This window comes from Musca autumnalis, unplaced genomic scaffold (assembly GCF_047663935.1).
Source record: "Musca autumnalis isolate F117 unplaced genomic scaffold, ASM4766393v1 scaffold_1, whole genome shotgun sequence".
Lineage (NCBI taxonomy): Eukaryota > Metazoa > Arthropoda > Insecta > Diptera > Muscidae > Musca > Musca autumnalis.
This window is the reverse complement of record NW_027411644.1, coordinates 329,627,290-329,654,438: the sequence shown is the minus strand read 5'-3', so window position 1 is coordinate 329,654,438 and position 27,149 is coordinate 329,627,290. Positions and strand designations below refer to the sequence as shown.

At 36.1% G+C, this 27,149-nt stretch overlaps 1 protein-coding gene across 2 annotated transcripts in view; it reads left to right on the top strand.

The window, feature by feature from the left end:
• The window catches only part of ETHR (ecdysis triggering hormone receptor), a 104,767-nt gene that overhangs the window by 61,259 nt on the left and 16,359 nt on the right, over window positions 1–27,149 (top strand). Inside the window, exons 3-6 of one of the 2 annotated variants that reach the window (XM_073963397.1) lie at window positions 8,476–9,698; window positions 14,234–14,396; window positions 14,478–14,658; window positions 23,492–24,783. In XM_073963397.1, the coding sequence (XP_073819498.1) occupies window positions 9,648–9,698; window positions 14,234–14,396; window positions 14,478–14,658; window positions 23,492–24,476 (1,380 nt within the window). In that variant the 5' untranslated portion in view covers window positions 8,476–9,647 and the 3' untranslated portion in view covers window positions 24,477–24,783. Of the gene's footprint in view, window positions 1–8,475; window positions 9,699–14,233; window positions 14,397–14,477; window positions 14,659–23,491; window positions 24,784–27,149 lie in introns of those variants that run through there. The other variant, XM_073963398.1, reaches the window with a different exon arrangement.

Sequence of the window (27,149 nt, the reverse complement as noted above, 5' to 3'; positions counted from 1 at the left end):
GATTCAAATTTTATCGATATTGGACATATATAGCGTGTTTGGTGCAGCAAATACGTGAAATCGGCCGAAAATATATATTAGAGCTTTATCCAAATGTGAACCGATTTTCACGAAAATCAATTGCGTTCTTCCTATGACTAAGAAATAATATTCCCCAATAATACTCCCCAAGGTCCCCAACCAAAGCTGTGATATTCGTCATTACAATAAAAATCGCAAAAATTAAAAGATGGATTAGCGACTATTGCGATATCTCCGTTGTTTGACCACCTACGGCAGCCTACTTTACGAGGGGCACTAAAAAATCTTCTGGCGAAACAGATTTGGTCCAAACGTTGTACATGGTATTAGTTCTTACATCGGGACACTCTTTCGGGTACTTCCCACCCAAAGTTTGGAAATTGTTGCCAATTTTGTCGGAGGTAAATCCATTATCCAGTAAAAACTCGAATCTGTTAGTCATCATGTAACCCATTACATAGTAAAGTAAACAAGCTACTTTCTGCTGGCAAATAATGAGTTATTTATTACAAATTTTACAAGGCAGAACTATTTACTTTACTCCTAACTAAGTAATGAGTACGGTGGCACAGAGCGTGTGTGTTCGACTACAAATGCGAGGTTTTTTCTAACAAAACAAAGAACAGTTGGTGGTGCATATGTAAACGTTTAAACAACCCTTAATGTCCGTACGCGTGGCAAAAATAAAATGAAAAATGTGTGTTGAAATTTGAAAACAAATTCCACCTCAACTGTCCTAAAATATAAAATATGTTTTATAGTTTATTTTTTTCAACTTCTAGTAGTAATAGAAAAAACAGTTTTTCCAAACAATATGTTTTTCAGTAAACCGACATTTTCAATTTTCCCAAAAACCGGATTTCGGTTTTCAAAATTTTTCATAACCGCTTAACTGGCTTTATTAAATATGAACAAAATTGCTCATAATTGATAAATATTTAATTAAAAATGTGCGGCAAGGGACAAATTAAGTATAACGACGTCGTTATTTTCTAATAATCTCATAATATCCTTGTTATTTGCCATTGAACTTCGAAGTCGGGACAGCAAAATTAACACAAAAATTGTGCTCTAAGAATAGTAAAAACCCTTACAATACAAAATTGTTTACCAAAAGAATTAATTTTGCATTTCATTTCAAAATATCCTGAAATGCCTGAATCAAACATACATTTTGTTATCGTTACCCTTTATAACCTGACATTCGACTTAAGATCGTGTTAATTACATTTTATGTTTTCGTACACTTATAGTTCGAATTTCCAAAAACAATTTGTTTTTGTAAAATTAAGTTTATTGAAAATAAATGTATTATATTAAATACATATCACAAATTCACCATTTCTAAAACTCTTTATCAGAATGAAATCCATGGGTTAAGTTTCTCAGTTCTGGCATGATTGTCCTCCTTTTTATCAAGCTACGATAAAATAATGATTTATGTGAATTTTTATTGTATATTTACATATCTTCAATTAATAATAAACATTTAAAGGATAAGAAACATCAGAAAACAGCATTAACACAATTACGTCAGTAAATAACAAAGTTTCCAGGATGCTCATACGGCACCCCCTCTAACTTTGTTGTCTTAAGCAGAACAGCGGAAATTACTAATACGCCACCATAACTCTGTTTTTAAAGAAAATTGTGTATACGCCACTCATTTTCGGGATTACTGTCATATTTACAGGCACTATACACACATACATATGCAAAGCCATTGAAACTTCATAATAGTCCCATAATTTATATGGGAAATTTATTTACAAATGATTACATTCGATTTACTACCAATTTGTTTTATTTTATTTGTTTTCTGATTACCGCCGGATTGGTTTCCATTTTCTAAGAAAAATTGGTATGTGGGTGGTGGTGGTGGTGTTGATGCCTTCGATTAGACCAAGATTTATGACAGGGTGCTAAGAAGTGTTTACCATTATTGGTATAAATTGTCAACGGTTGTTTATTTGTCTGTCCCACTGAAAAATGGGTCACCACCACAATATTGGCACGGCGTGCTTCCGCACAAATTAAATAAATTCGATTGAAATAAATGCGTTTATTAGGTTGGATTCGCGATTTTCTGGTTCATGTATGATTACAAAGATTTGTTAGAACAAATTTGTGAATGATGAATATAAAACAGCGCCGATCAGAGAAATGCAAACAAAACAAATACATGTGTGAATGTATGGGTGAAAAAAGCAACAACCAAATAATTTTTTTGTTCATTTTTGTTCACGCACAGTGTACGTGAGGGAGAAAAGCAAACGCAAAGACAACTCAGTGAGATCGCTGAGTATACTGTCTTTGCAAAGAAGCGCAGCCCTGATATAAAATTACTACATTTTTAGTTAATGTTTTTTATTTTATTCGCAACCGTATCATATCGGTCTTCTATACGAACTATTTCGATTTAAAAGTGGCAAAGGACGAAGAGTGCGTAGTGAATAGTGAGCAATAATAACCTGAATATCGTAACACGACTCCGTTTACTTCTGCATGCGAAATATAAGTTTATTTTCAATTACCCACATTAATATCCAACATTCTAATAGTTAACAAATCTTTCAACACTCGTGTAATATAAAATAAATAAAATCCTTTTTTAATAAACGACAGCCCATGGAATATCAAGAAGATATTTTTATGTTGTCTGCCTCAATCAACGATGAATTAGTTCGCAAAATGTGTGTTTGTAGTAACAACAACACAAATATTGGATATAACGAAGAGAGTGCCAATAACATCCACACAAATTTCATAATTGTTTTTTATCCGCTTATCTCTTCTTAGCAAATCCATATTGGGTTCTTCTTGACAATTAGCCAAATTGCTGACAGATATTCCAATAAAAATAATTGTTTTTTATTGAAAATGGCACGCACGAAAAACAATTGTGTTGAAATATAATTGCGAATCACACATGAATTGGGAAACATTTCGGGAACAAAATTATGATATTCTCTGTTTTTCTAATACAAATTGAACTAAAGCCGGAACATGTTGTTGTTTGTTAAGCAATACGATCGGGAAAACACTACCGCACTCGAGCCTGCACTTTCACTCTGGCAGAAGTACTTTAAAATACAAAGCTTGATATTGTTATCTTACTCAGGATTATTTCAATTTTGGCTTCATCACCATTTTCTCTTCGGTGGATGAAATAGGGATCAACTTTAGAGTGAGAGGTGTTTGAAGCAGTGTACCTAACTGTTGGGTTATTACGGTGCGTATATCTCAGTAACTATTGGTTTCACCTATTAAAATGTCTGGTTAAAGCGTAAAAGTGTTTAAGAATTGAATCTGATTTTGGTAGTCATAACCAAGGCCTATAGAAGGTGGGCCATTCAGAGTTCTGTTAACAACTTTTGACAACAAACATAATAGATTTCATATTATTGTGATTTGAGTTTCTTTGTATTTTAAATCACAATAATGTTTTTGACAACAAACATAACAATCAGGTGGGCTTAGTGTCCAACTGTATAAACTGTGGTCATAAATTTCAATAGTTACCGTGCCAACCAGATACTTTAGTTTGACACCGTAGAATATTTTTTTGATCGTATATACCAACGTTTGTTTTAGGAGCACGTCATACTAACTCCTTTAAATATGTGGACCTATACCCTCAGCCTATAGGCCAAAGATGGCGTTTACACTTTGATACAAAATTTATACTAAACATAACGTCATTTCCATAAGCCGAACTAAGAATATATTTCCAAAAGCACCGATCTTTTGCTTTACTTCTCCGGCCGTATATAGATTCGCATCTCGTATGCCTTTTCCAGTAAAATGTTAATTAGGTCACACGATAGACTGTCCCCTTGTCTGAAACCTCGTTTTGAGTTGAAAGGCTCGGGGAGGTTCTTTCCTATTTTACCACACACCTATTTCCTACTTTTTGCACACCCGCCTTGCACGCTGAAGGTCGTGGGTTCGATTCCCCGGTCAGTCAACATCAAACACTTTTCAACGGTGGCATAATACAACTTCTCTACAAGTGGTGTCTTAGACACGCCGTTCGGACTCGGCGATAAACAGTAGGTCCCATATCATTGAGCTAATATGAATCGGGGTGCACTCATTGATATGAGAGAAGTCTCCCCTGTCCCGCCTTGGATGTTTGTGGAACAATTATAATATGGTAATATCGACACCTCCAAATAATAGTATGCTAAGTCTAAAAAGTGAGTTTTGCATAAGAAGCTCTCAAAGTTTGGAAATTTTTTTGAACTTCAGTACTATGCTAAGTCAATATTTGTTTATAACTTCTGTTCGGCTTGACCGATCATTACCAAAATTAGACAGAATTTAAGTTAAAGGACGTTCGACACCTCCAAGTAATAGTTTGCTAATTCTGAAAAGCGAGTTTTGCAGGACAAGCTCTAAAAGTTTGGAAATTTCTTTGACCTTCAGTACTATGCTAAGTCAATATTTGTTTATAACTTCTGTTCGGCTTGACCGATCATTACCAAAATTAGACAGAATTTAAGTTAAAGGACGTTCGACACCTCCAAATAATAGTTTGCTAATTCTGAAAAGCGAGTTTTGCAGGACAAGCTCTAAAAGTTTGGAAATTTCTTTGACCTTCAGTACTATGCTAAGTAAATATTTGTTTATAACTTCTGTTAGGATTGTCCGATCATTACCAAAATTTGACAGAATTTAAGTTAAAGGACGTTAAATATGAAAATGTAAAGAACTTGAAAACATGCTAAGTCGACTTAGCATACTATTGTTTGGAGGCGTCGATATTTCATACGGTAATATTTCCTCCGGGCATACATCAGGTTCCAATATGGACTACATTGGTATACTCCTACATGTACTTGTTCCACAAACGTTTTGAAAATTTTTTCAGCAAATTATTCTTGCGGTCCCTGTTACGAATTGCAATTTAGCAATTTTTTCGGAGGCATGTCAATACTTCCTGAGAAAATAGCCCAAAAATAGCCCAAGGCCGTCACCAGGTAAACAGGGTAGTACGTAATATAACCCGATTTGGTCCAAATGTTGTTCATTGTATTATTTCTTAAAGACATTCCGAGTCTATGTTCGAATATTGGCTACATCGGACCACTTTTCGGGTAAATCACACACAATGTTTGGAAAGATTGCAGTTAAGGGCCTCGTCTGGAATCGTATATAAATTGATGGCAACATGTTGTATATGCGGCCCGAGTTACGACGGTAAAATTTTAAATACGAGGACAATTAAATACGTGTACTTCCTGAGAAATTTGCCCAAAAATTCAAAATCCCCTATAGACGTCAGAAGTATTATGTTTACTTTTTTTCTTTTTAAGACGTATGAACTTTCCGACAAAACAAGTAAAAAAGTATCAGTCGGCTTTGCCGACAGAGATATACCCTCAGCCTGTATATATTGAAACAAATTTTTCCCAAAAAACGTATGCATTTAGGGGTTTTTAAAAAAATTGAGCATTTGAACCGATATATTAGGATAGATATATTAGGATGTGTAAAGTATGGACCAATTCGGCCACTCTCTTCAAGGGTTACCGTATGAACAAATTTTCCGAATATTTTTTTTATATTTTAGTGCTTACATATTTAGAAGTTACCAACAAAAAATTCATTATTCATTATTCAACACACGTTATAACCATCATGCGTTCATCGACTATCCCCAAATATAATTTTAATCAATCTATAACAAAGTACCCATGTCACCAATATCCATCATCTCTGTCTAAAGTTTTGAAAAATATTTAGAACACATTTACCTTTTTCTAAAATAATGGAATTATATTATCCACATGTTTGAATGGGGGCAATTGACAAAGTCATCACTTATTATTGTCTAGTCTTTTCAAAGGCAGGAATGCAAGCGTTTAAAAATGCATTAGCAGGCGCATTAGAGTATGACCAGATACCAGTATGGTCCAAATAGTCTCAGTTATTTTCTGTCTTTATTGAGTTTTTTTTATGGAACTACTTCCTTCAATCTACTCATTTGCAGTTGTTGTCTGTCGCCGCTTCCATTTTTCATTTGTATTTAATTACTTTTTTGTGATTTTGAGTTGGATGGACGCTGGATGGGCACTGACAGACGGACAAGCCAACGGATGAATGGATTACTGTGTATTACGTATCTGGCACATGAAACAATTCCAGCGTGTGTGTTGTAGAATAATTGAAAAGTTTGCCTAAACTACTTACTGCTGGGATGTTTTTGAAGATTTTGATTAATGAAATCAAAACATATTACCGGCCAGCATGTGCTGCTGCTCATCATGGATTTACTTTGGAAATACCATCAGTTTAGCATATGAAATAATTATGCTGTCTGTTTGACATGTGTATATAAATATATAGACATAGCAGTTGATTTAATACCTGGAAACTATCAACATAAATATCCTCATTATACCCTCAGCCTTTAGGCTAAAGAGGGTATTTACACTTTGATACGACCAAAAATGTGCCTCATCGAAATAATGGTTTTAGACCCCAAGTATGTTTGTACGATATCCGTTTCAGACAATTTTGAGTAGATCTAGCAATGTCCGTCTGTCTGTCTGTCGGTCTGTCTGGCTGGCTGGTGCGCACGATAACTCTCGAACGGATCAATCGATTCGGTTCAAATTTTGGGTATCGAAATATTTTGTCCAGATTCGATTTAAGTTCGAAGATGGGCCATATAGATCCACTCCTTCAGGTACCTCCCCCACAAATGTTCAAAAATTGTCGCAAAACTTGTGCGCACGATAACTCATGTAGGGAATAACCGATTTGGTCCACACTTTGCACATCGTGTAATTTCTACCAAACTTAGATTAGGTTCCAATATGGACTCAATCGGTCCACTCCTTCGGGTACCCCCCACACAAAATTTCGGAAAAGTTCAGTTTAGGACCTGGTCTCGAATCGCTTTGATTTTTGTTTACGCAAGTTGTATTCGCTATCCTCTATACGACGCTGTAAGTATCATTAGGGGCAAGTCCATACTTCCTGAGAAAATAGCCTGAAAGTTACAAAAACCCTATGACACCGTGTGTAGTGGTTGGAGCGCAAGATAACTCTCGGCCGGATCTTCCGATTCGGTCCAAAATTTGGCTTTCGTAATATTTTGTCCAAACTTAGTTCAAGTTCAAAGATGGATTATATCGGTCCACTCCTTCCGGTACGTCCCCCACAGTAGTTCGAAAATGTTCGGAAAATTTGTGCTTACGATAACTCTTGAAGGGAGTAACCGATTTGGTCCATAATTTGCACATTATGAAATTTCTACCACACTTAAATGAGGTTCCAATATGGACTCAATCGGTAAACTCCTTCGAGTACCTCCCACACAAAATTTCGGAAAAGTTCAGTTTAGGACCTGCTCTCGAATCGCCTTGGTTTTTGTTGTACCATCTTGCATTCACTGTCCCCTATACGAAGGTACAAGTTTCCTCAGGGGCAAGTCCATACTTCCTGAAAAAATAGCCTGAAAGTTGAAAAACGAACCCTATGACACCATGTTTATGGGTGGAAGCGCAAGATAATTCTCGAACGGAAATGTCGATTCCGGCCAAAATTTGGCCTTCGTAATATTGTTTCCAAACTTACTTTAATTTCGTAGATAAGCCATATCGGTCCACTCCTTCATGTACCTACCCCACAAAAGTTCAAAAATATTCGGAAAAATTGTTGGCACGATAACTCTTGATGGGAGTGACCGATTTGGTCCATACTTTACACATTCTCATAATATCTACCAGATATAGATCAGGTTCGAATATAGACTATATTTGTCCACTCCATCCCGTACCTCCCACACAAAATTTTGGATAAGTTCACTTTAAGACCTGCTATTGAATCACTTTGATTTTTGTTGAAGCAACTTACATTCGATGCCTCAATTACGATGGTAAAAGTTGTTTCAGGGGCAAGTCCATACTTCTGGAGAAAACAGCCCGAAGGGTGTAAAAACCCCCTATGGCACCCCCATGGTGTACGTCGGTCCATTCTTTAAGTACCTTTTCAGCAAAATGTTTGAACTTTAATCCTAATCAACATTTTTGTCAGTTCATACGAGACCAAAATTTAGAAACCCCCTAAATACATAAGTTTTTTGTGAAAAAAAGTGTTTCAATTTGCACAGGCTGAGGGTATATCTCTGTCGGCAAAGCCGACTGATACTTTTTTACTTGTTTAATTTCTTTTGTATCTTTTTGTTCCTAGTGAATTTATGAAAATTTTTGTGCGGGAAGACGGAGCCACTAAGCAGTAGTTTGACTGTCCTATCCAATTCTATTAGTTGCTCAATATTATTTGTTTACCATTATATACTGTGTTTTCATTGTCGAAGTCTTGTCAACCACGATCATTTCATTCACCTTTCGAATTGTAAATATTAATTATTAAATTAATTAATTATTAAATTAATTTTGTTCACAAAGAAAATAATTTTATTTTCTTTTCATATATTTACAGAAGCAGCACTAAAGGACTACGTACTCCCTCTTACCTTTGATAACAATGATTTGATAGAAAAATATATGCAAATTGAATTATCCAAATAAGACGATGATGATCAAACTGAATACAAACCAAAGCCATACATTTCTTTCAACTACAGAATGACACAACATAAAATAGCCGAATATAAAGAAACGGATTATAATTCTTATTAAAACAGTAATTTTCCTAACCAGTATCCTGTGGAGACCACAAACATACATGCTGGCCAAATACATCCGTTCTATACCTAACAGAAAAAATAGGCCAAGTATATAAAAGCTTTTTTTTGGAGCAGATAGAAATCATGTGATTACGTGGGTTGAGCACTTAATTTTCTTTGCATATTACGATGATGATGACGACGTCAATAGCGATCAACAGTTTGGCCAACGGATGTGAACAATAACGCTGTAATTGAAAACGCCTTTCCAGTTACCATTCCACGATATACCACGTATAGCAAAAAGGCAGCGGCGGCGGCGTCTGAGGCGATTTCGAGTGGTTCAATAAAGGCTGTGGGTGAATGCCTGGTGGTCAGTCGCTTCAAACGCCTAGCATACAAAGGACAAAAGCAAGTACAGCAGCAACAACAACAGCATGACAATGGCGTACCCACCGCAACGACAACACCAAAATCAACCAAACCAAATAAAAATGCCAAATCATTTTCATCATGTCAAAACGCTTGGCGGAGAGTTTTTATTATACTCGCCTGGCTATTCATTATTATTGTTATTCCGAAGGTCAGTGCTGGTGTCGAGGAGGTTCGAGCACCGGTAACATTTGCAAACTCCACGCAACTTATTGTAGCAACTAGAGCAACTTTAACCCAACCTAACAGCAAGTTTTTAACCCCCCACCCTTTTCAAAATGATGGAGTCAATTCTCAACTCCACAAGTTTGATAACGAAGTTATTTATCCAGCAAGTGATGAAATCACAACCACCACCGCCTCTACCGCCACGGTCAACAATAATTACATTGTCCATGTCCATCCAACCACATTACCACCACCATCTTCAACACTTTCTACAAACATCAATTCATCGTCATTTTCCGAATCCGCCTTCAATGCCAGTCAAACCAATTCTAGCGCATACGACAATGAAATCCCAGAAATTCCGGCATACATTCGCACCACATCGATGTTCTTTTGCATTGTCATCATGTTGATAGGAGTTATAGGAAATGTTATGGTAAGTAAACCACAAGAGCTTTAAGCTTAAAACAGCCAAGGAGGTAGTTTGTTGGATTTGATTTTTGTTTTGTTAATGAAGCCTTGAAACACGCGAGCAGGTTATGTTCTTGAAATGGAATGGTGAAAGAATACAAATATGGGAATTAATGACATTTTCATTGTTGAGAAGGAGTTCAATGAAATATTTTTACATTATGGACGCAATTTGAAATTTCATACAAATGCGAATCATAAAATTTTTAATTGTGTTTCTGCCTTCAGACATATGGGAATTATAGTATTCTTACTTAGTTAGATGGCCCTCTAGAGAACTTTTGTCCTATAAGCCGAACTAAGAAAAGATTTTCACTCGTCTCTTTATGCTGTTTTACGTTCCCAATTTGGAATATCGTGTTTTCTATCTTCCACTTGTTTACTCCATCAGAGCCGTGGCTTTCCAGTTCTGCGCGTACCACAATACTTCCCGTATTTATACGCCTTTTTAGTGGGTTCAGCATGGCTTAATCACAGGACATGACTTAGCTAACTTATCGTTTTATAGCTGATATAGCTCGTGGTTCATACGCCCGTAGATATTTCGATGAATTTTTCTACCGAGCACATCAAACACTACACACAGACAAAATGTGCCTCATCGAAATAATGATTTTAGACCCCCAGTATGTTTGGACGAAATCCGTTTCAGACAATTTGGAGTTGCTTTAGCAATGTCCGTCCGTCTGCCCCTCTGTCTGTCTAACTGTCTGACTGGCTGGTGCGCACGATAACGAACGGATGAAGGATTTGGTCCAAAATTTGGCTTTCGCAATAAGTTGTCCAAACTTTGCTTAAGTTCGAAGATGGGTTAAATCGGTCCAATCCTTCCGGTACCTCCCCCACAAAAGTTCGAAAATGTTCGGAAAAATTGTTCGCACGACAACGTATGAAGGGAGTGACCGGTGTCGTCCATACTTTACACATCGTGAAATTTTTACCAGACGTAGATGAGCTTCCAATATGGACTCAATCGGTTCACACCTTTGGGTCCATACTTCAAAAAAGGTGCAAAAAAACCCATATCGCACCTTGTGTGGTTGGAGCGCAAAATAACTCGCGATGGGATCTGCCGATGTGCTCCAAAATTTGGTCTTCGTAATATTTAGTCTAATCTTAGTCTAAGATAAGAAGGGCCCGACCTTCATGTATCTCCCCCACAACAGTTCAAAAATGTTGGGAAAAATTGTTCGCACGATAACTCTTGAAGGAAGTGACCGATTTGCTCCATACTTTACACATTCTAATATATCTACCAGATATAGATCAGATTCGAATATGGACTATATATGTCCACTGCTTCGGGTACCTCACACACAAAATTTCGGATAAGTTCACTTTAAGACCTGCTCTCGAATCACTTCGGTTTTTCTTGAAGCAACTTGCATTCGCTGCCTCAATTACGACGGTACAATTTTTTTTCAGGGACAAACCCATTCGTCTTGAGGAAACAGCCCGAAAGGTGTAAAACCCCACGATAACTCTCGAACCGATCAACCGGTTTGGTCCAAAATTTGGCCTTCATCATATTATGCCCAAACTTAGTTTCAGTTCGAAAATATGCAATACCGGTCCACCACTTCCGGTATTTCCCTCAAATATTTAAAAAATGTCACTTAAATAGTATATCTTGAACAAATTTGGTTCAAACTTTGGATCTCCTAACATTTTGTCCAAATTTAGTTTAACTTCTAAAATGGAGGTATCGTGCCACACATCCCCACCACAAACGCTCAACATTTGTGTCTAAGTGCAGTTTAAGGTCTGTTCGAAGATCTTTTGGAAATGTATACCGGTGCTGCTCGTTGTGGTCCTGTTTACAGTGACATTGTGTTTTCCGTGGACAAGTCCATGCTTCTTGGTTCAAAAGTGATTCGATGACCCCCTGAAATGACTAGAGGTCGCGATATCTATCGAAAAGATATGACTCCCAAAATATGATCCACATAACGGACCAAGTCCGTCCATTCTTTGAAGTACCTCCTCCGCAACACTTTTGAACTTAAATCCTAATCCACATTTTTGTCGGCAAGCTCAAATGTCCAAAAAGGGGCACAAAATTCTGAAAAGACCCTAAATACATTCGATCTGTCCGTAGATGAAAATTTAAATTCACATAGGATGAGGGTATATCTCTGTTGGCAAAGCCGACTGATACGTTTTTTACTTGTCATTAAATAAAATCATACGGGTAAAGTTTGACTCATCGAAATAATTGTTTGAGACCCCGAGTATGTTTGGAAATTCGTTTCAGACAATTTGGAGTCGATTTAGCAATGTCTGTCCATCTGTCTGTCTCGCTGGCTTGAGCGCACAACAACTCTCGAATGGATGAACCGATTTGGTGAAAAATGTTGTCCAAACTTAGTTTAAGTTCGACGACGAGCCATATTGGTCCATTCCTTCAGAGGTACCTTCCACACAAATGTTAAAAAATGTTCGGAAAAATTGTGCGCACGATAAGGGAGTAACCGAATTGGTCCATACTTTGCACATCGAGAAATTTCTACCGGACATAAATGAGGTTCCAATACAGAGTCTATCGGTCCACTCCTTCGGGTAGCTCCTACACAAAATTTCGGAAAAGTTCAGTTGAAGACCTGCTCTCGAATCGTTTTGATTTTTGTTGCAGACACTTACAACTTACAACTTTTTTCAGGGACAATCAACCCATATGGTACCATGTGTAGCGACCTTCGTAATATTTTGTCCAAACTTAGTTTAAATTTGGAGATGGGCAGTATCGGTCCACACCTTCCGATACCACCCCACAAAAGTTCAAAATTTTTGCTAAAATGGTGCGCCCAATAACCCTCGAAGGCTTTAACCGAGTAGGTCCATACATTTTACTTCGTAATATTTCTATGAATCTTAGATAAAGTTAGAATGTGGACTATATCGGCCCACTATTTCGGGTACCTCCCCCACAAAATATCGGAAAAGTGCAATTTAAGAGCTGCTCTCTGCAATAACTTGCATTCGCCGCCCCCATTACGAGGGATCAGGGGAATCGGTCCTCTGGCCTTTTTAATATTTTGACCAAACTTAGTATAAGTGAGAAGATGAACCATATCGCTCGACTCCTTCGCAATGAAATGAAATATCGAAAATATCTAATGTTGGCAACATCAATAGTTTGCCAGCTCTGCTAAGGGCGGATTGGTAATAATTGTTCCACACACATCCCAGTCTTCTCTCATATCATATTAGCTCAATGATATGGGACCTACAGTTTATCGCCGAGTCGGAACGGCGTGTCCTAATACACCACTTGTACAGAAGTTTTTCATGGCTGAAATGCTCAGGTTATGTAGCCAACATTACTGAGGGGTATTTTGTCACCGTTGAAATTTTTTATGTTGCCTGGCCGGGGAATAGATCCCACGACCTTCTGCATGCAAGGCGGGTGTGGATAACATTGCACCACGGTGGTGCATTGGTATGGCCCAGTTATTTCATGGACATCAGGCTTTAGCTGTTCGCACCATATCCCCGACACTTTCTTATAAGCAGACACTATGATTAGAGCATACAGTCTTACCTCCTTTCTTGTGGACGGGACACAGGATGCTCACGTTCCAATCATCGGGTAGGCGTTCTTCCTACCAGATGGTATTAACTAGATGCTTTATTATTCTTTAGCTGGTTTATTGCTGTCTTTATCTCATCTTGGCTGGGCAGAATAAACTTAACGCCAACTACCGTTATGGGATCTGTGGTATCTCCGTCGCCTTTTCTAGAATTGGATATCAACAGTTTGGAAAAATTATATTTCCATACCCTGTATGTATCTATTACCAGATTACCATGTCTGATTCTAGAGGAGGATGTGCCAAAGACATCAGTTTGATGTTTCACTCTTTGGTATAATTTTCAGATTTCAAGCTAGTTCCTGTACATATCGATTTTTCACACTGCCACTTTTCCATTTCTCTTATTTTCCTGCGGATAATATGTTTCTCCCAGACCAGACAACATCAAATTTTCAACGGTTGCGTAATACCCCTCAGTGTATTGTTGGTGACATTTCCTGAATATTTCAAACATGAAGAACAACAATCTTCACAATCATGCCGAAAATTCTATTTTCTTTCGTTTACTGTGTGTTAGTTCTCCAGTAGACGTTCATAGAGTTCACATATCTTCAGTACAACTCCATTATCAATTTAATCATTATTGTGTGTAATATTGAACATTTGCCCGAAAGATCTGCGATAGTGTTTAATTGATTACTTCAGGTCTAGGGAATTAACACTGATGCTCATCCCCTTCTCTCTTACGTGCGCAGTCCCCTACTGTTTATTTAAATGGGCATTATATCTTCTGGACATCCCAAAATCCGCATCATAAAATATGTGCTTTCCCAAAATGAGAAACTATTTTAAGGTCTTCCATTCGGTTATTCTTTCTCCACGGGTGAGGGGATTTCTATTGATATATAAGTTCAAAAATAAATTCTCCAGACTCGTTTGTCCTTATATCTAATGTTTCAAATTACAGGTACCCATTGTCATCATACGAACAAAAGATATGCGAAATTCCACCAACATTTTCCTTACAAATTTGAGCATAGCTGATCTTCTGGTGTTGCTGGTATGCACTCCAACTGTTTTGGTTGAATTGAATACAAAACCGGAGACTTGGATTTTGGGACACGAAATGTGTAAGTATTAATTAATTTGTTTCAAAAAATTAAATTGTTTTATTCTTAATGTTTATTTATTACTTCCTCTCGTTGTTCCAGGCAAGGCAGTGCCATTTATTGAATTAACTGTCGCCCATGCATCTGTTCTTACCATATTGGCTATATCGTTTGAACGTTATTATGCCATCTGTGAGCCGTTAAAGGCAGGCTATGTTTGTACCAAGACGCGAGCCATTTTAATCTGTTCGCTGGCCTGGGGTATTGCCGCATTATTTACGAGGTAAGTGACAAATTGCCATGGTAATTGTTGTCATTTATCATTCTTCCACCACCCACCCATAAACCAGATTGATTTTTCATTCATTGGCTGTTTTTTTTTTTTTCATTCATGCCATTCCGCATAAGCATTCGATACCCCTGCCGCATTTAAATCGTTTTAATTCATAATTTGTTGTTATTTCTTTTCATGTTGAAGTAGTTAGAAATGCATGATGTGACATGTTGTAGAGAGTTGGACAACGTATTAAAATAACACACAATTGATTTCAATTTCAAGCGAGCGTAGTCAGTAGTGCTGTGCGCTGCTGTTCAATCTGCCAGTTAGTAGTAGTTGTTATTAGCATAACCATAAATATGTTAATTTAATATTTGTTGTGATAGTGGACATGTCGTGTGTGATTGTTGTTGTTATTTTCTTAATAATAAATAATAATTTAAGTAAATTTTTTTTTTGTGCAAGTAACTGATTTTTGAAATATTAACACTTTTCTAACTTACAAAAAAAAATGTAAATAATAACTTTTAAATAGTGAATTAAGGCATCCAAAATTAATCATGGACATATGAGTCCTGTAGACAAAGACCTTCACTAAGATACACTGCCAAATGATTTCATTAACAATTAAAACAAATATGCATGCATAATTTTGTAAATATTTTATTGGTTATATGTAAAACTTAATACTGATTTCAATCGTCAGTGGTAGATATGAAGAAAGTTGGCCTTGGCACCAAGAAACAAGACATTCTTACGAACGAAGGCAAACAAACCAAAGCATCAACTAAAAAAGGTTAGGAAGGTTGTTATGAAATATGTATAATATGTATGTATATCCAACATAAGCATGCAGGATCCACGACTCTTTTCAAAATTGGGCATATACGCCTGGTGGCAAGTTATTAAAAAAAAATAAATAAATACATCAAAACCGGAAGAAAATATTATTCTCACTTCCATGAATCAGTATTTCACAATCTCCGCCAAAGAGTACATACATATGTGTGTGTATTTATACAGACGAAACATTGTTTAGCAATATTTTCTGTAAGTCCAATCGATAATACCTAATAATGCTATTACATACAGTATCGGCCAAAACTTAAACAGCCCCTCAGCACATGTTTTTAAAATGATAATTTTTCTAAAAAACTAAAGCACCTCCAATTTAAGGAACAAATGAACTAGTGAAATCAATATTTCGTTGCGTTCACTTTATTTTGGATGACACAAGCACATCTTGCAGGATCAACTGCATAATTTTACAGCATCTCCTAGTCAAATTTGGATTTAAAATTAGCAAAATAATGATTCACAGATGAGCGGCAGAGGCCGGCATTTTCAGTCGACGACCAGCAAAAAACCTTTCTTATCGACAAAAAATCAAAAAACCAGACTTGAATTCGCCAAGACCCATCTGAACTGGATTGTCCAAGAAGCAAAGAAAATTTATTTGAATCCGCAAAAGTAGCCTGGGAAGCAATAATATCCTCTATGTTTACAAGATGTACGTGTGTCATCCAGAATAAAGGATACGCAATGATTTTTTTTTTTAATGTTCCTTAAGGGGTTATGGTCACTTACAAATTTTACAAAACCGAAAAATTGTTATTGGCTCATTTCAAAGTACAGGTGGAATAAAATATGTTGCATCGTATGTAACATTGACGTTTAAAACGCGGTTTTCTCAAAATGGCATTTTGGAATGCGGTGTCCACTGTAGCTCGAAAACGAAGCGAGAGACTTTTTTTGATTTTTTTTTGACGGATTCGTGGCGAAAAACTATAAATTTTTTTAGTTAAAATCGAAATATTGACTTTTACAGTTCACATTTTTTTAAATGTATATTTTTATACCCTCAGCATTTATGCTAACGAGGGTATATACACTTTCATATGGGCAAAATGTGCCTCATCAAAATAATGGTTTTAGACCCCAAGCAAATTATGGACCAAATTTGCATATCGTGAAATTTCTACCGGACTTATGGACTCAATCGGTCCACTCCTTCGGGTACCTCCCACACAAAATTTTGGAAATGTTCAGTTTAGGACCTGCTCTCGAATCGCTTTGATTTTTGATGTAGCAAGTTGCATTCATTGCCCCCCTATAATGGTATAAGCTTCATCAGGGGTAAGTCCATACTTCCTGAGAAAATAGCCTGAAAGGTACCAAAAAAACCCTATGGCACCGTGTGTAGTGGTTGGAGCGCAAGATAACTCTCGAACGGATCTGCCGATTCGGTCCACAATTTGGTGTTTGTAATATTTTGCCCGAAACTTAGTTTAAGTTCGAAGATAAGCCATATCGGCCCACTCCTTCAGGTTCCTCCCCCCAAAAGTTCAAAAATGTTCGAAGAATTGTACACACGATAACTCTTGATGGGAGTGACCGATTTGGTCCATACTTTACACATCCTAAAATATCTACCAGATATAGATCAGGTTCGAATATGGACTATGTTTGTCCACTCGTTCGGGTACCTCCCACACAAAATTTTGTATAAATTCACTTTAAGACCTGCTCTCGAGTCACTTTGATTTTTGTTGATGCAACTTGCATTCGCTGCCTCAATTACGGCAGTAAAAGTTGAACTATGTAAAAAACCCCTATGGCACCATATGCAGTGGCTGGAGGGCTCGAACCGAATATAGCTATATTATGTTTTTCGCAGGCTAGTGTGATAAAAAAGCCCTATCTATCGATACCCTGAAAAGTTTTGAGCTTTAATCCTATCCATACTTTTGTCAGTGCATAGGGTCAACATTGAAAACCCCCTAAATACATAAGTTTTTTTTTTTTTGGAAGAAAGTATTTAAATCCACACAGGCTGAGGGTATAACTCTATCGGCAAAGCCGACTGATACTTTTTTACTTGTTTAATTCCGCTTCGCTTAAGTACAAGATTATTAGGTTCTTAATGATCCCACAAAAAATGCTGATCGGTTTATTCGTTTTCGAGCTACAGTGGGCACCACAAACTGCTTTAGTAAAAACGGCGTTTCGTAGGCGACAATTTTTCGGAACAATGTACAATACTTTTCAACAAAAAAATTTCGAAAGTAGCTCAAGGTTTATTCTATCAGATGAAAACAAAATCTTCTGAAAAAATTTCATTTTTCGTGCTCAATAAGTGGCCATAACCCCTTAAATTAGGGGGTTCTTTAGTTTTGTCCACTTATATTTGCGGCTTAATATATGTTTTCTTAATTTTATCTTTTTTATAAAATTCTGATTTCCTTTTTCAATAATCTTACATTTATAAAAGAGTTGAGTAATGATGGTTTACTGATTTACTGACTGACTGATAATCAACGCCCAGGCTAAACGGCTGGAGCTAGAATCCTGCAATTTTGGATATGGTCCGAAATTCGAACGGTACGAAAAGTACTAAAAAATATTAAACATGGTATTTGGCGAACAGGTAGAGCCAGAGTTCTGAAATTTGGAATGAGGATCAACGATAGAGTGTAGGATAGATGTACCAAAGCCTTTTCGGATATTCGAAAAATAAGTGTAGGAAAAGTGCTAAAATGTACTAAATATAAATGTAAGAATCAAGGTTAAAAAGTACGGTTTACATAAGGAGGTGGTTCTAAAAAGGTGTACACATGTGTACGAAAAGTACTAAATGGTACTAAATTTGGTACAATTAGGATTTGGGCGAACGGATAGAGCTGCAATCCTGAATTTTTCAATTTACTGTTGGAGTGGAGAATGCAAGTAATTTTGAAAATGCGCACGTATGAGTACAAAAAGTACTAAATGGTACTAAATTTGGTACAATTTGGATTTGGGGGAACGGATAGAGCTGGAATGCTGAAATTTGACATTAAGATTGCTATTGGATTATAGGATTGAGGTACTTTTGAAAATTCGTACTTATGAGTGCGAAAAGTACTAAATTTGGTACAATTTGGATTTGGGTGAACAGAAATTCTGAAAATTGGAATAAAGGTTACTGTTGGAGTGGAGAATGGAAGTAGTTTTGAAAATTCGTACCTATGGGTAAAAAATTACTAAATGGTACTGGAATACTGAAATTTGGAATTAAGGTTACCGTTTGAAAGTAGAATGGAAGTAGTTTTGAGAATTCGTTTTTATGGGTACAAAAAGTACTAAATGGTACAAAATTTGGTACAATTAGGATTTGGGGGAACGGATGGAACTGGAATGCTGAAATGTGGAATTAAGGTTACTGTTGTAGTGGAGAATGGAAGTAGTTCTGAAAATTTGTACCTGTGGGTAAAAAATTACTAAATGGTACTAAATTTGGTACAACCAGAATTTGAACGAACGGATAGCTGGAATACTGAAATTTCGAATTAAGGTTACCGTTGGAGAGTAGAATGGAAGTAGTTTTGAAAATTCGTATTAATGGGTACAAAAAGTACTAAATGGTACTAAATTTGGTACAATTAGGATTTGGGATTAAGGTTACCGTTGGAGAGTAGAATAGAAGTAGTTTTGAAAATTCGTACTTATGGGTACAAAATTTGGTACAATTTGGATTTTAGTGACCGGAGGTGGAAACCTGAAATTGAAGTTACTGTTGGAGTACTGGATTGGTACGAATTGGAATAAAGATTGCTGTTGAAGTGTAGAACTGAGGTAGTTTTAGAAATCCGGACTAATGAATACGAAGAGTACTTAATTAATGGCATGTATGGCATATTTCTACATGTAATGCCACAGGCATTGGGAGAACAAGTAGGGAAAAGTGTGTGTGTATTGAAGAAGGATTCTTGGAAGACCAGAGACTCTAGGCTGACTTGATAGTAAACAGGCTTCAAAAATACTTCACAACTGCAGTATAATAACAAGTTTTCAAACTCAGCCTTTGTATAGCACCACATCTAAATATGCCTGATGAGCTGGTTTCAAGCACCAGCGAAACGATCGTAGCATATTGGTTGGATGTGTGTGGACTTCGCTAGATATCACTTTTTCAATACAAAACTCCTTAGGTCATGATAAGCTCAATTAGTTCAATTAAATTTTACCATTGGTTTTATGTGAACGCAATGGCGGTTTTTATTTTTCAACAATATTGTGATTTTATTCTGAAAGCTTTAGAAAGTATGAACGTTTTTACACCCTGAGGACAGAAAGCCATAAATTTAAATACCACGCTGCTGTTTTGTAAGATTGAAATACGTCCAATTTTTTTGGCAAATCTAATTAGATATCAATTAAAAAAAATTCAATGTTCACTATTTCGGTATTAAATATTCTTAGTTGTTGTTTTTTTCTTTTATTTCCTTTCCGCATACGAAGTGGCGGGTACTTTGCTAGTAAATATATTAATAAATAAAAAGAAAAATAAAGAAAAAAATTTTTAAACTTTGTTTTCTTAAAAAAAATATCATTTAAAATATGTAATGAGGGAGTGGTTAAAACATTATTTAACAATATTTAATATAATAATATTTTCTGTAAGTCTAAACGATAATACCTAATTATGCTATTACATATGAATATTCATTATGATATAATTATGTGTAAAACAATAACCTATTAACACGAAAATAACACAACAATCACATTAAAATGTCATTATCACGCGTCGTAGTATTTGACATTGTCATTTCAGTTATTGATTTCATGCCATTGGTAAACAAATCTCAAGAGCTTCACTCACCAACCATCATCATTAGGCTTTATTTACCCTTGCAAAAATCCTATATGTCGAAAACACATAGCCGAAATTCCACTTGCTCTCTTTCGTCGCCATTAGAAGAAGGACGGAGTAAAACGAAATGGTCAAAAAAAAAAATTTCAGAATAATAAACATTAAATTTAGCATAAGTATGCCTAGAAATTACATGTTTGAATGTGAATTGAAGTCATTTGCTGTAAAATATGGCATAACTAGTCCAGCTGTAAATGGATGAAAGAAAACAACACAGGCAACTACAACAACTACACTACAAGTGGAATGCATATTTTAACAATTTTTGACATTCAAATGACCACGACAATAATGTCGTATTGCTGAAATGATGTTCTATGTCCACTTTGTTCTTCATGATGACATTTTATTACACGACAGTCTCCATTTTTCTGTTTATCAGAGAAATATTATCGACATGAAATTAACATGACTTTCTCCCAGCTATGTACTTTCTACTCCTTTCCGCTCCTAAATATTGAATATGACCCTCACCCTATTCATAATGTTTTTTAATAATTTTAGTTGTTGTTTTGTTTCGATGGCACCCTTATCAGGCATTGACATTTTCTTCTCACTCCTTATGGTCGTTTTTTTTGCGTTTTATGAGATTTTTGGCTTTTAATGAAAACAAGTCCAAAAAGGTTTGTCATACTGCACAACATTAAACAAAACTTTGACAGAATTGTTGTCAAATATTTAGTTCCATGGTGTTAATTTCATTCCATTGGACAAAGTACGGGCAACGAACAGCAGAATTTACTTTCGCAAACACAGACACCGAGACAACCACAGTGACATTAATTACATGCAGTTCGATTGGTAAGGGGTTAATTTGCTTTACAGTGCGGTGCGGAAGCGTGTTAATGTTCTTAAAACAATAGGCAAAGACGATGGTGTATCCCCTCCTATATCAAGATGGGAATCCCTCCGGGACATTGAACAGCATGCGGCATCTGATAATGCTGTTTGTTAAAAGCTTTCTCGGTTTCATGTTACACCATCTGCTTTCACTCTCATTGGCATTTTTTGTTTACAAATCTCATCACTTTACCCGCCCCTCTTCTCTTCTCTGCTCTACTCTATCCGTCTGTCCGTCAAATCCACCCACCCATCTATCTGATTTTACTTTTTCTTCTTGTTGTAATTTGTATCCTTACTAAGAATTATCGGGAAATGGAAATGATTGCGAAATTTCGTTGGAAAATTAAATAATTTTAAACTGTGTGACAATTTCATTAGTAATCATCTAAGTAAAATGTTCCTTAAAGATGTTGAAGAAGTAGAATTTCAAGTTTACAGAATTTTCGGTTCAGGTCCCATTTATATGAATGCTATTTTTTGTAATAAAATTTGCAATCCGCAGTAATTAATACAATTTTGTACCAAATCCTTCACCATGATTTATATTTAACATTACATTTGGTGTGTTCCCGTATTATTAGTATTAATTGTAGAAAAAGGGTAAAGCGTAAATAACTGCTCTCTCAAAATATTTTTTAAAGCAAAGAAATGGGTAAATCACAAAACATTAAAAATGTCAAAATCATCATATCATCAGTTTACCAAATACACGCTTTAAAGAGATCAACAGTTTTGTTTACGCTCTCTTAAAAAGTTCTGTTCTGTGATTGCGGAGGCGCTTTTAAAATAATATTACTAAATTAACCACAATTTAAATCAAAATATTCATGTGTTATGAGAACCAATTCGGTTTTGTCGAGTCCATGGAAGAGTAAAATATCTTTGGTTTTTGTAGGTCATTTCATAAAATAATTTTTAACGGTAAATGTGAAGAAAAAACAAAAATCTGTATGAATTTTTTAACATTGGAACTCCAGAGCGTATAAATGTTATTAATTATAAAGATTATATAAACAATTATACGCACTGGTGTTCCACTGATAGGAAATACAAACTACTAAAAAATGAACAATTCGTATACTTTTTTACGATTTTATTGTTATCTTCCCCTTTTTATTCCCTCAGACTTTAAGCTAAACTGGGTAAATACACTTTGTTACGGCCAAAAATGCGCCTCATCGAAGTAATAGTTTAAGACCCCAAGTATGTTTGGACGAAATCAGTTTCAGACAATTTGGACTCCATTTAGCAATATCCAGCGCACGATAACTCTCGAACGCATTAACCGATTCGGTCCAAAATTTGGCTTTCGTAATATTTTATCCAAACTTAGTTTAAGTCAGAAGATGGCCATATCGATCCACTCCCTCTGATACCTCCCCCACAAAAGTTCGAAAATGTTCGGAAAATTTGTGCGCACGATAACTCTTGAAGGGAATAACCGACTTGGTCCATACTTTACACATCGTGATATATTTCTACCAACGGTCCACGCCTTCGGATACCTCCCACACAAAATTTCGGAAATTTTCAGTTTAAGACCTGCTCTTGAATCGCTGTAATTTTGATTGTAGCAACTTGTATTCACTGCTCTATTCCTTTTAGTATCTCCTCCGCAAAACTTTTGATCTCTAATCTTAATGAACATTTTTGTAGGCTCAAATGCCCAATATTTTTAAAAACCCCTAAATGCATATGTTTTTTTTGGGAAAAATTGTTTCAATATATACAGGCTGAGGGTATATCTCTGTCGGCAAAGCCGACTGATACTTTTTTACTTGTTTTCTAGAATTTCTGTACCATAGTGCAATTATTGTTTGTTTAAAACCAGGAGTCTCTAGTATATTATTGCCGGTTTTTATATTCCGCATAAGTTTTGAAATGTAACGTTAAAAGGGGACATTGATTAAAGAACACATCTACCACCGACGCATAGGGATTCAGCATCATTTATGACTGGCGAAAAATATGAAATTAATGTGAAATCCTGTATCAATATAAATTTATACGAAATTTTGCAATCGTTTCTCCCGTTAATTCCATTCTGTCCAAATGCATTTCTTCACTTCCTGTTGTCCTTGTCCAGCCACTCCACAATATTTTCCCCAAAAATCCAAGAGGATTTTATGTTTCTTTTTACAGCTAATTTCCCCCTTGCCTTCCAATCTAAACATAACTTCATGGTACTTCAATATCCTTCAATTGGCTAATTTTGTTATTTTCAAAAAGTGTGTCTCTCTTTTATTTTCTCTTTTCTCCCTACATATCTCTCTGTTTCTCTTCGTATACACTGATCTACAGTCCCATATTGTGGATGGCCGAATATAAATTTGCCGATTACATTGATGGATCTTCGGTACCGGTGTGTCTTACTCAAGCTTTAACCATTTGGACTTTGGGATTTTTTCTAATGATCACCGCCGTCTTCTTCGTATTTCCGCTGTTTATTCTAATCATCCTATATGGTGTTATAGCGAAAAATCTCATTTCCGACACGGGACCCATGATGCGTATACGACCCATTAAACCTGAGCTAAGCTTAAAGGCACGCAAACAAGTTGTCCTTATGTTGGGAGCTGTAGTTGTAGCCTTTTTTCTCTGCCTTTTACCATTTCGCCTGCTTACTCTGGCCATTATTTTGACTCCAGAGAAGGTACACGATTTGGGTGTGGAACGTTACTATAATATACTCTACTTTAGCCGCATCATGTTGTATCTCAACTCGGCCATAAACCCCATACTCTACAATTTGATGTCGACGAAATTCCGCAAAGGATTCTACAAGCTTATTTTCACCATATGGATGGCTGTGCTTAGTACGCTTACCTGTGGCCATTGTGAGCCATGTGGTGGCAGGCGGAAAGGTGCCAATGGTTTGGTTACCACCACAACGACCAGTTCAAATACCAACACCACCACCAATACCTCGTCCAGTATTTTATCGCGCAGCTCAAATCGCCGTTCAAGTGATGAGGTTTACAATCGCACCCGTGTCCAGATACAAATGCAAATGCCCTATGGCAGTGATTGTGAAATGGTTGCCATGCTACACAACACCAATACAGATTGTCGAGCAGCTGTTGTGGTTGCAGCAAGTTTACCGGCTCTCAGCAGTAAATATGGTGTAATGAAAAGTCACAACCAAAGGCGTTCATCAACCACGTCGTCGTCATCATCGCTACACAACAATGCTCCTTCGCACCATCATCGACATGTAGTTAGTAGTCGCTTGAAGGCCAGGCAAATAAGTTTCGAAGAAGATGCCGATGCTAATGCTGTGGCTTAAATGCGCTTTTATGGAGTGTTTGAATTTGTATGCGGACCATATTGGCATTGTGGTTAAACATTTGTTTTTATTTTTATTCCTTCTTCATATTCAATGTAGTATTTTTCTCCTTCTTCTAGTTTTGTGTAAGTTAAGTAGTAGTGCTTTATTTTAGTAGTTATAATGTATCTATGTATGTGTATATACCAAAAAAACAAAACAAAAACGTTAAATGTATGTCTTATCTATTGCTCTATATACAATACAGACTTATAAGTATATAAAATGGATTTTGGTAAAGACGTTGTTGTCTTTGCTGGTCATTTAAGGACGTTGTCTTTCATTCATTGCTGCGGGAGGGATGGGGGCAGTGGGAACCAAGGTTACGTTGGTTTTATGTTGTCTGTGTGAAGATAGTAAGCCAATATTAATAGATATGCTTTATGTGTGTGTGTAAGTAGTAGACGAATTGTTAATGCAAGACGAATCGGTCGAATGGCTAATTGTATTTATGAAATGATTCACTTTTTTTGAGAAGAGAAATAATATTTTATTATTAATATGTCAAAGAATTGAATGGGGGATATCTTTAATAAAAGTATTTATTTAAGTGTCAAATTGTGGGTTAAATTGTCTACAGAGCTTTAGGCAAAGATAATGCTTTATAAATTTAAAAACGAGTTGAAGGAAAAGACGTAGTTATTCATAGCCACTGATCCACCGTCAATTGCATCTAAAAGCTCTAAAAAATTCTACGTAGATCGGCTAAAATGGGCAGTTACTGTAGTATCATTTAAACCTACGTGGAAACATAGGTTTAATGCTGGGTTGGCATCCGCTGGCCGAAACACTATGGTTCCGGGTCAACCCGGTACGAAAGAACCGTGGGATTGAAAAAGTTCCGTCTGCTACCTCCATCGCAAAAATTAAAAAATCGCTTACGTGAAGTTTTAATGCTGGTGGAAGATCGTTTTGAAAAGGCTTTTTGGCACGATTAATATTGAAAATAATGACGCCCAAAATCAGATCCAGTTCCAAAAGGGACTGTGTAGCTGAATTCCTTCAGATAGCTCCTCCGCAAAAGTTAAAAGTTTCATGTAGAAATCTTAATTGGGGAATAGTCGTTGTGATCACATTTTCTTGCCTAGCGAGACCCAGTTCTTCTTGAGATATGAAGTACACGTTCGACACTAGAGATTTTAGTAACAAAATGAAATTATTTGGACTTTTAAAGTAACTCTCAACGTTTGCATTTTAAAATTTTATTTAAATAATTGCGAAAATATTTCACACGCCGGAAGAGAAATGTAATTCTTCTGTTTGACAAAATATGGTCATTAGTGTCAGCATTAAAGGACAGCAAAACAAAGAATTTGTTTACCCAGCAAGAAACTTCAAAGCAGCACTAAAAATTGCCTGACAAATCGCCTTTATCAGCATAAAAAGCACAAAAACCCCTTTCGTTTATCGCCACAGAAGAAGAAGGCAACTCACACACAGACACACACAAATTGTATTTGCCAAGTAAAACAGATAAGCTTTTATCTGTCCAACCATCCTTTGATATCACTTTATGATGAGGATATGCACAAAGGATATTGGATATAAAAATATTAACTGTAGTATGTTTCTTTGTTTTGCCAAACATTTCCGGGTTCCGTCTTTTGCAATAGCTAATGGCCACATAATCGGAATATTTGGCCAACTACAACAATTTATTTCTATAAAAACGAAATATAAATAAATGTATGGGTATTTAGTTGAAGTAATGGCAGTAGAGGATATCTGTTGGGTTGGCGTTCTACCTCATCTCCATTGTCCTTGGGCATGTCCTTGATATTATTTCTATTCGACAAGAAAACAATCAATTTTTCGGACTATTAAATTCAAATAAATGTGCCAATAATATTTACTGAAATATACTATTTGTAGTATGTATGTATGAATGTTGGGGATAGGGAGTAGTCGGCAAAACAAACAAAGAAATACATATGTTTGACATTTTGAATTATTATAGGGAAATTTGAATAACTTGTATTGACATAAATATCTTAAAGTACACAATATAAATATGAGATTGAGTATTTATATAAGTTCACTTTACAGCCCATTTCTCTTGTCGATAAGAAAATGTAAATGATAAAAAAAAATGTTTAATTTTCGAAATATTAGTTCCAAAAAAGGAGGAAAAATATTTAAAAAAAAAAACAGCAAAAAATCTTCAAAGTACTTATGCCCTGTTTCAGTAAGAAGATTGGAATTCAACTTCGTTTCTTCAACAGCAATAACCTGAGTTTGATAGTAATTCGAACTTGAATTCGAATCGTCTTTAAAAAACAGACCATTAATTTCATAAGAAATAATTTTAAAAAGTGTTGATTACAACATTTACAAATACTATTATAAATGCTGTCCTGCAGTTGGATTCTTGTTCTATGAAACGTTTAAATGAAAAATAGTCTCAAAGCACATTAGGCAAGTTTACTTGCGACAAGTCTCACTTTGTAGGAGAGACACGTAAGGGGAATGGAAGTGGAAAAAATTGCTCGTGCTGACACTTTTTAGGCAATTCCTTTTATATTTTTCATAATTGGCACTATTGTCGACGTATTCAATACAAGACTTGCCCAAACAGAATTGCTTGTGAAGACGTAGGAGGCAATTTTAAAAGGAAACGAGAAAAATGTCCGCAAG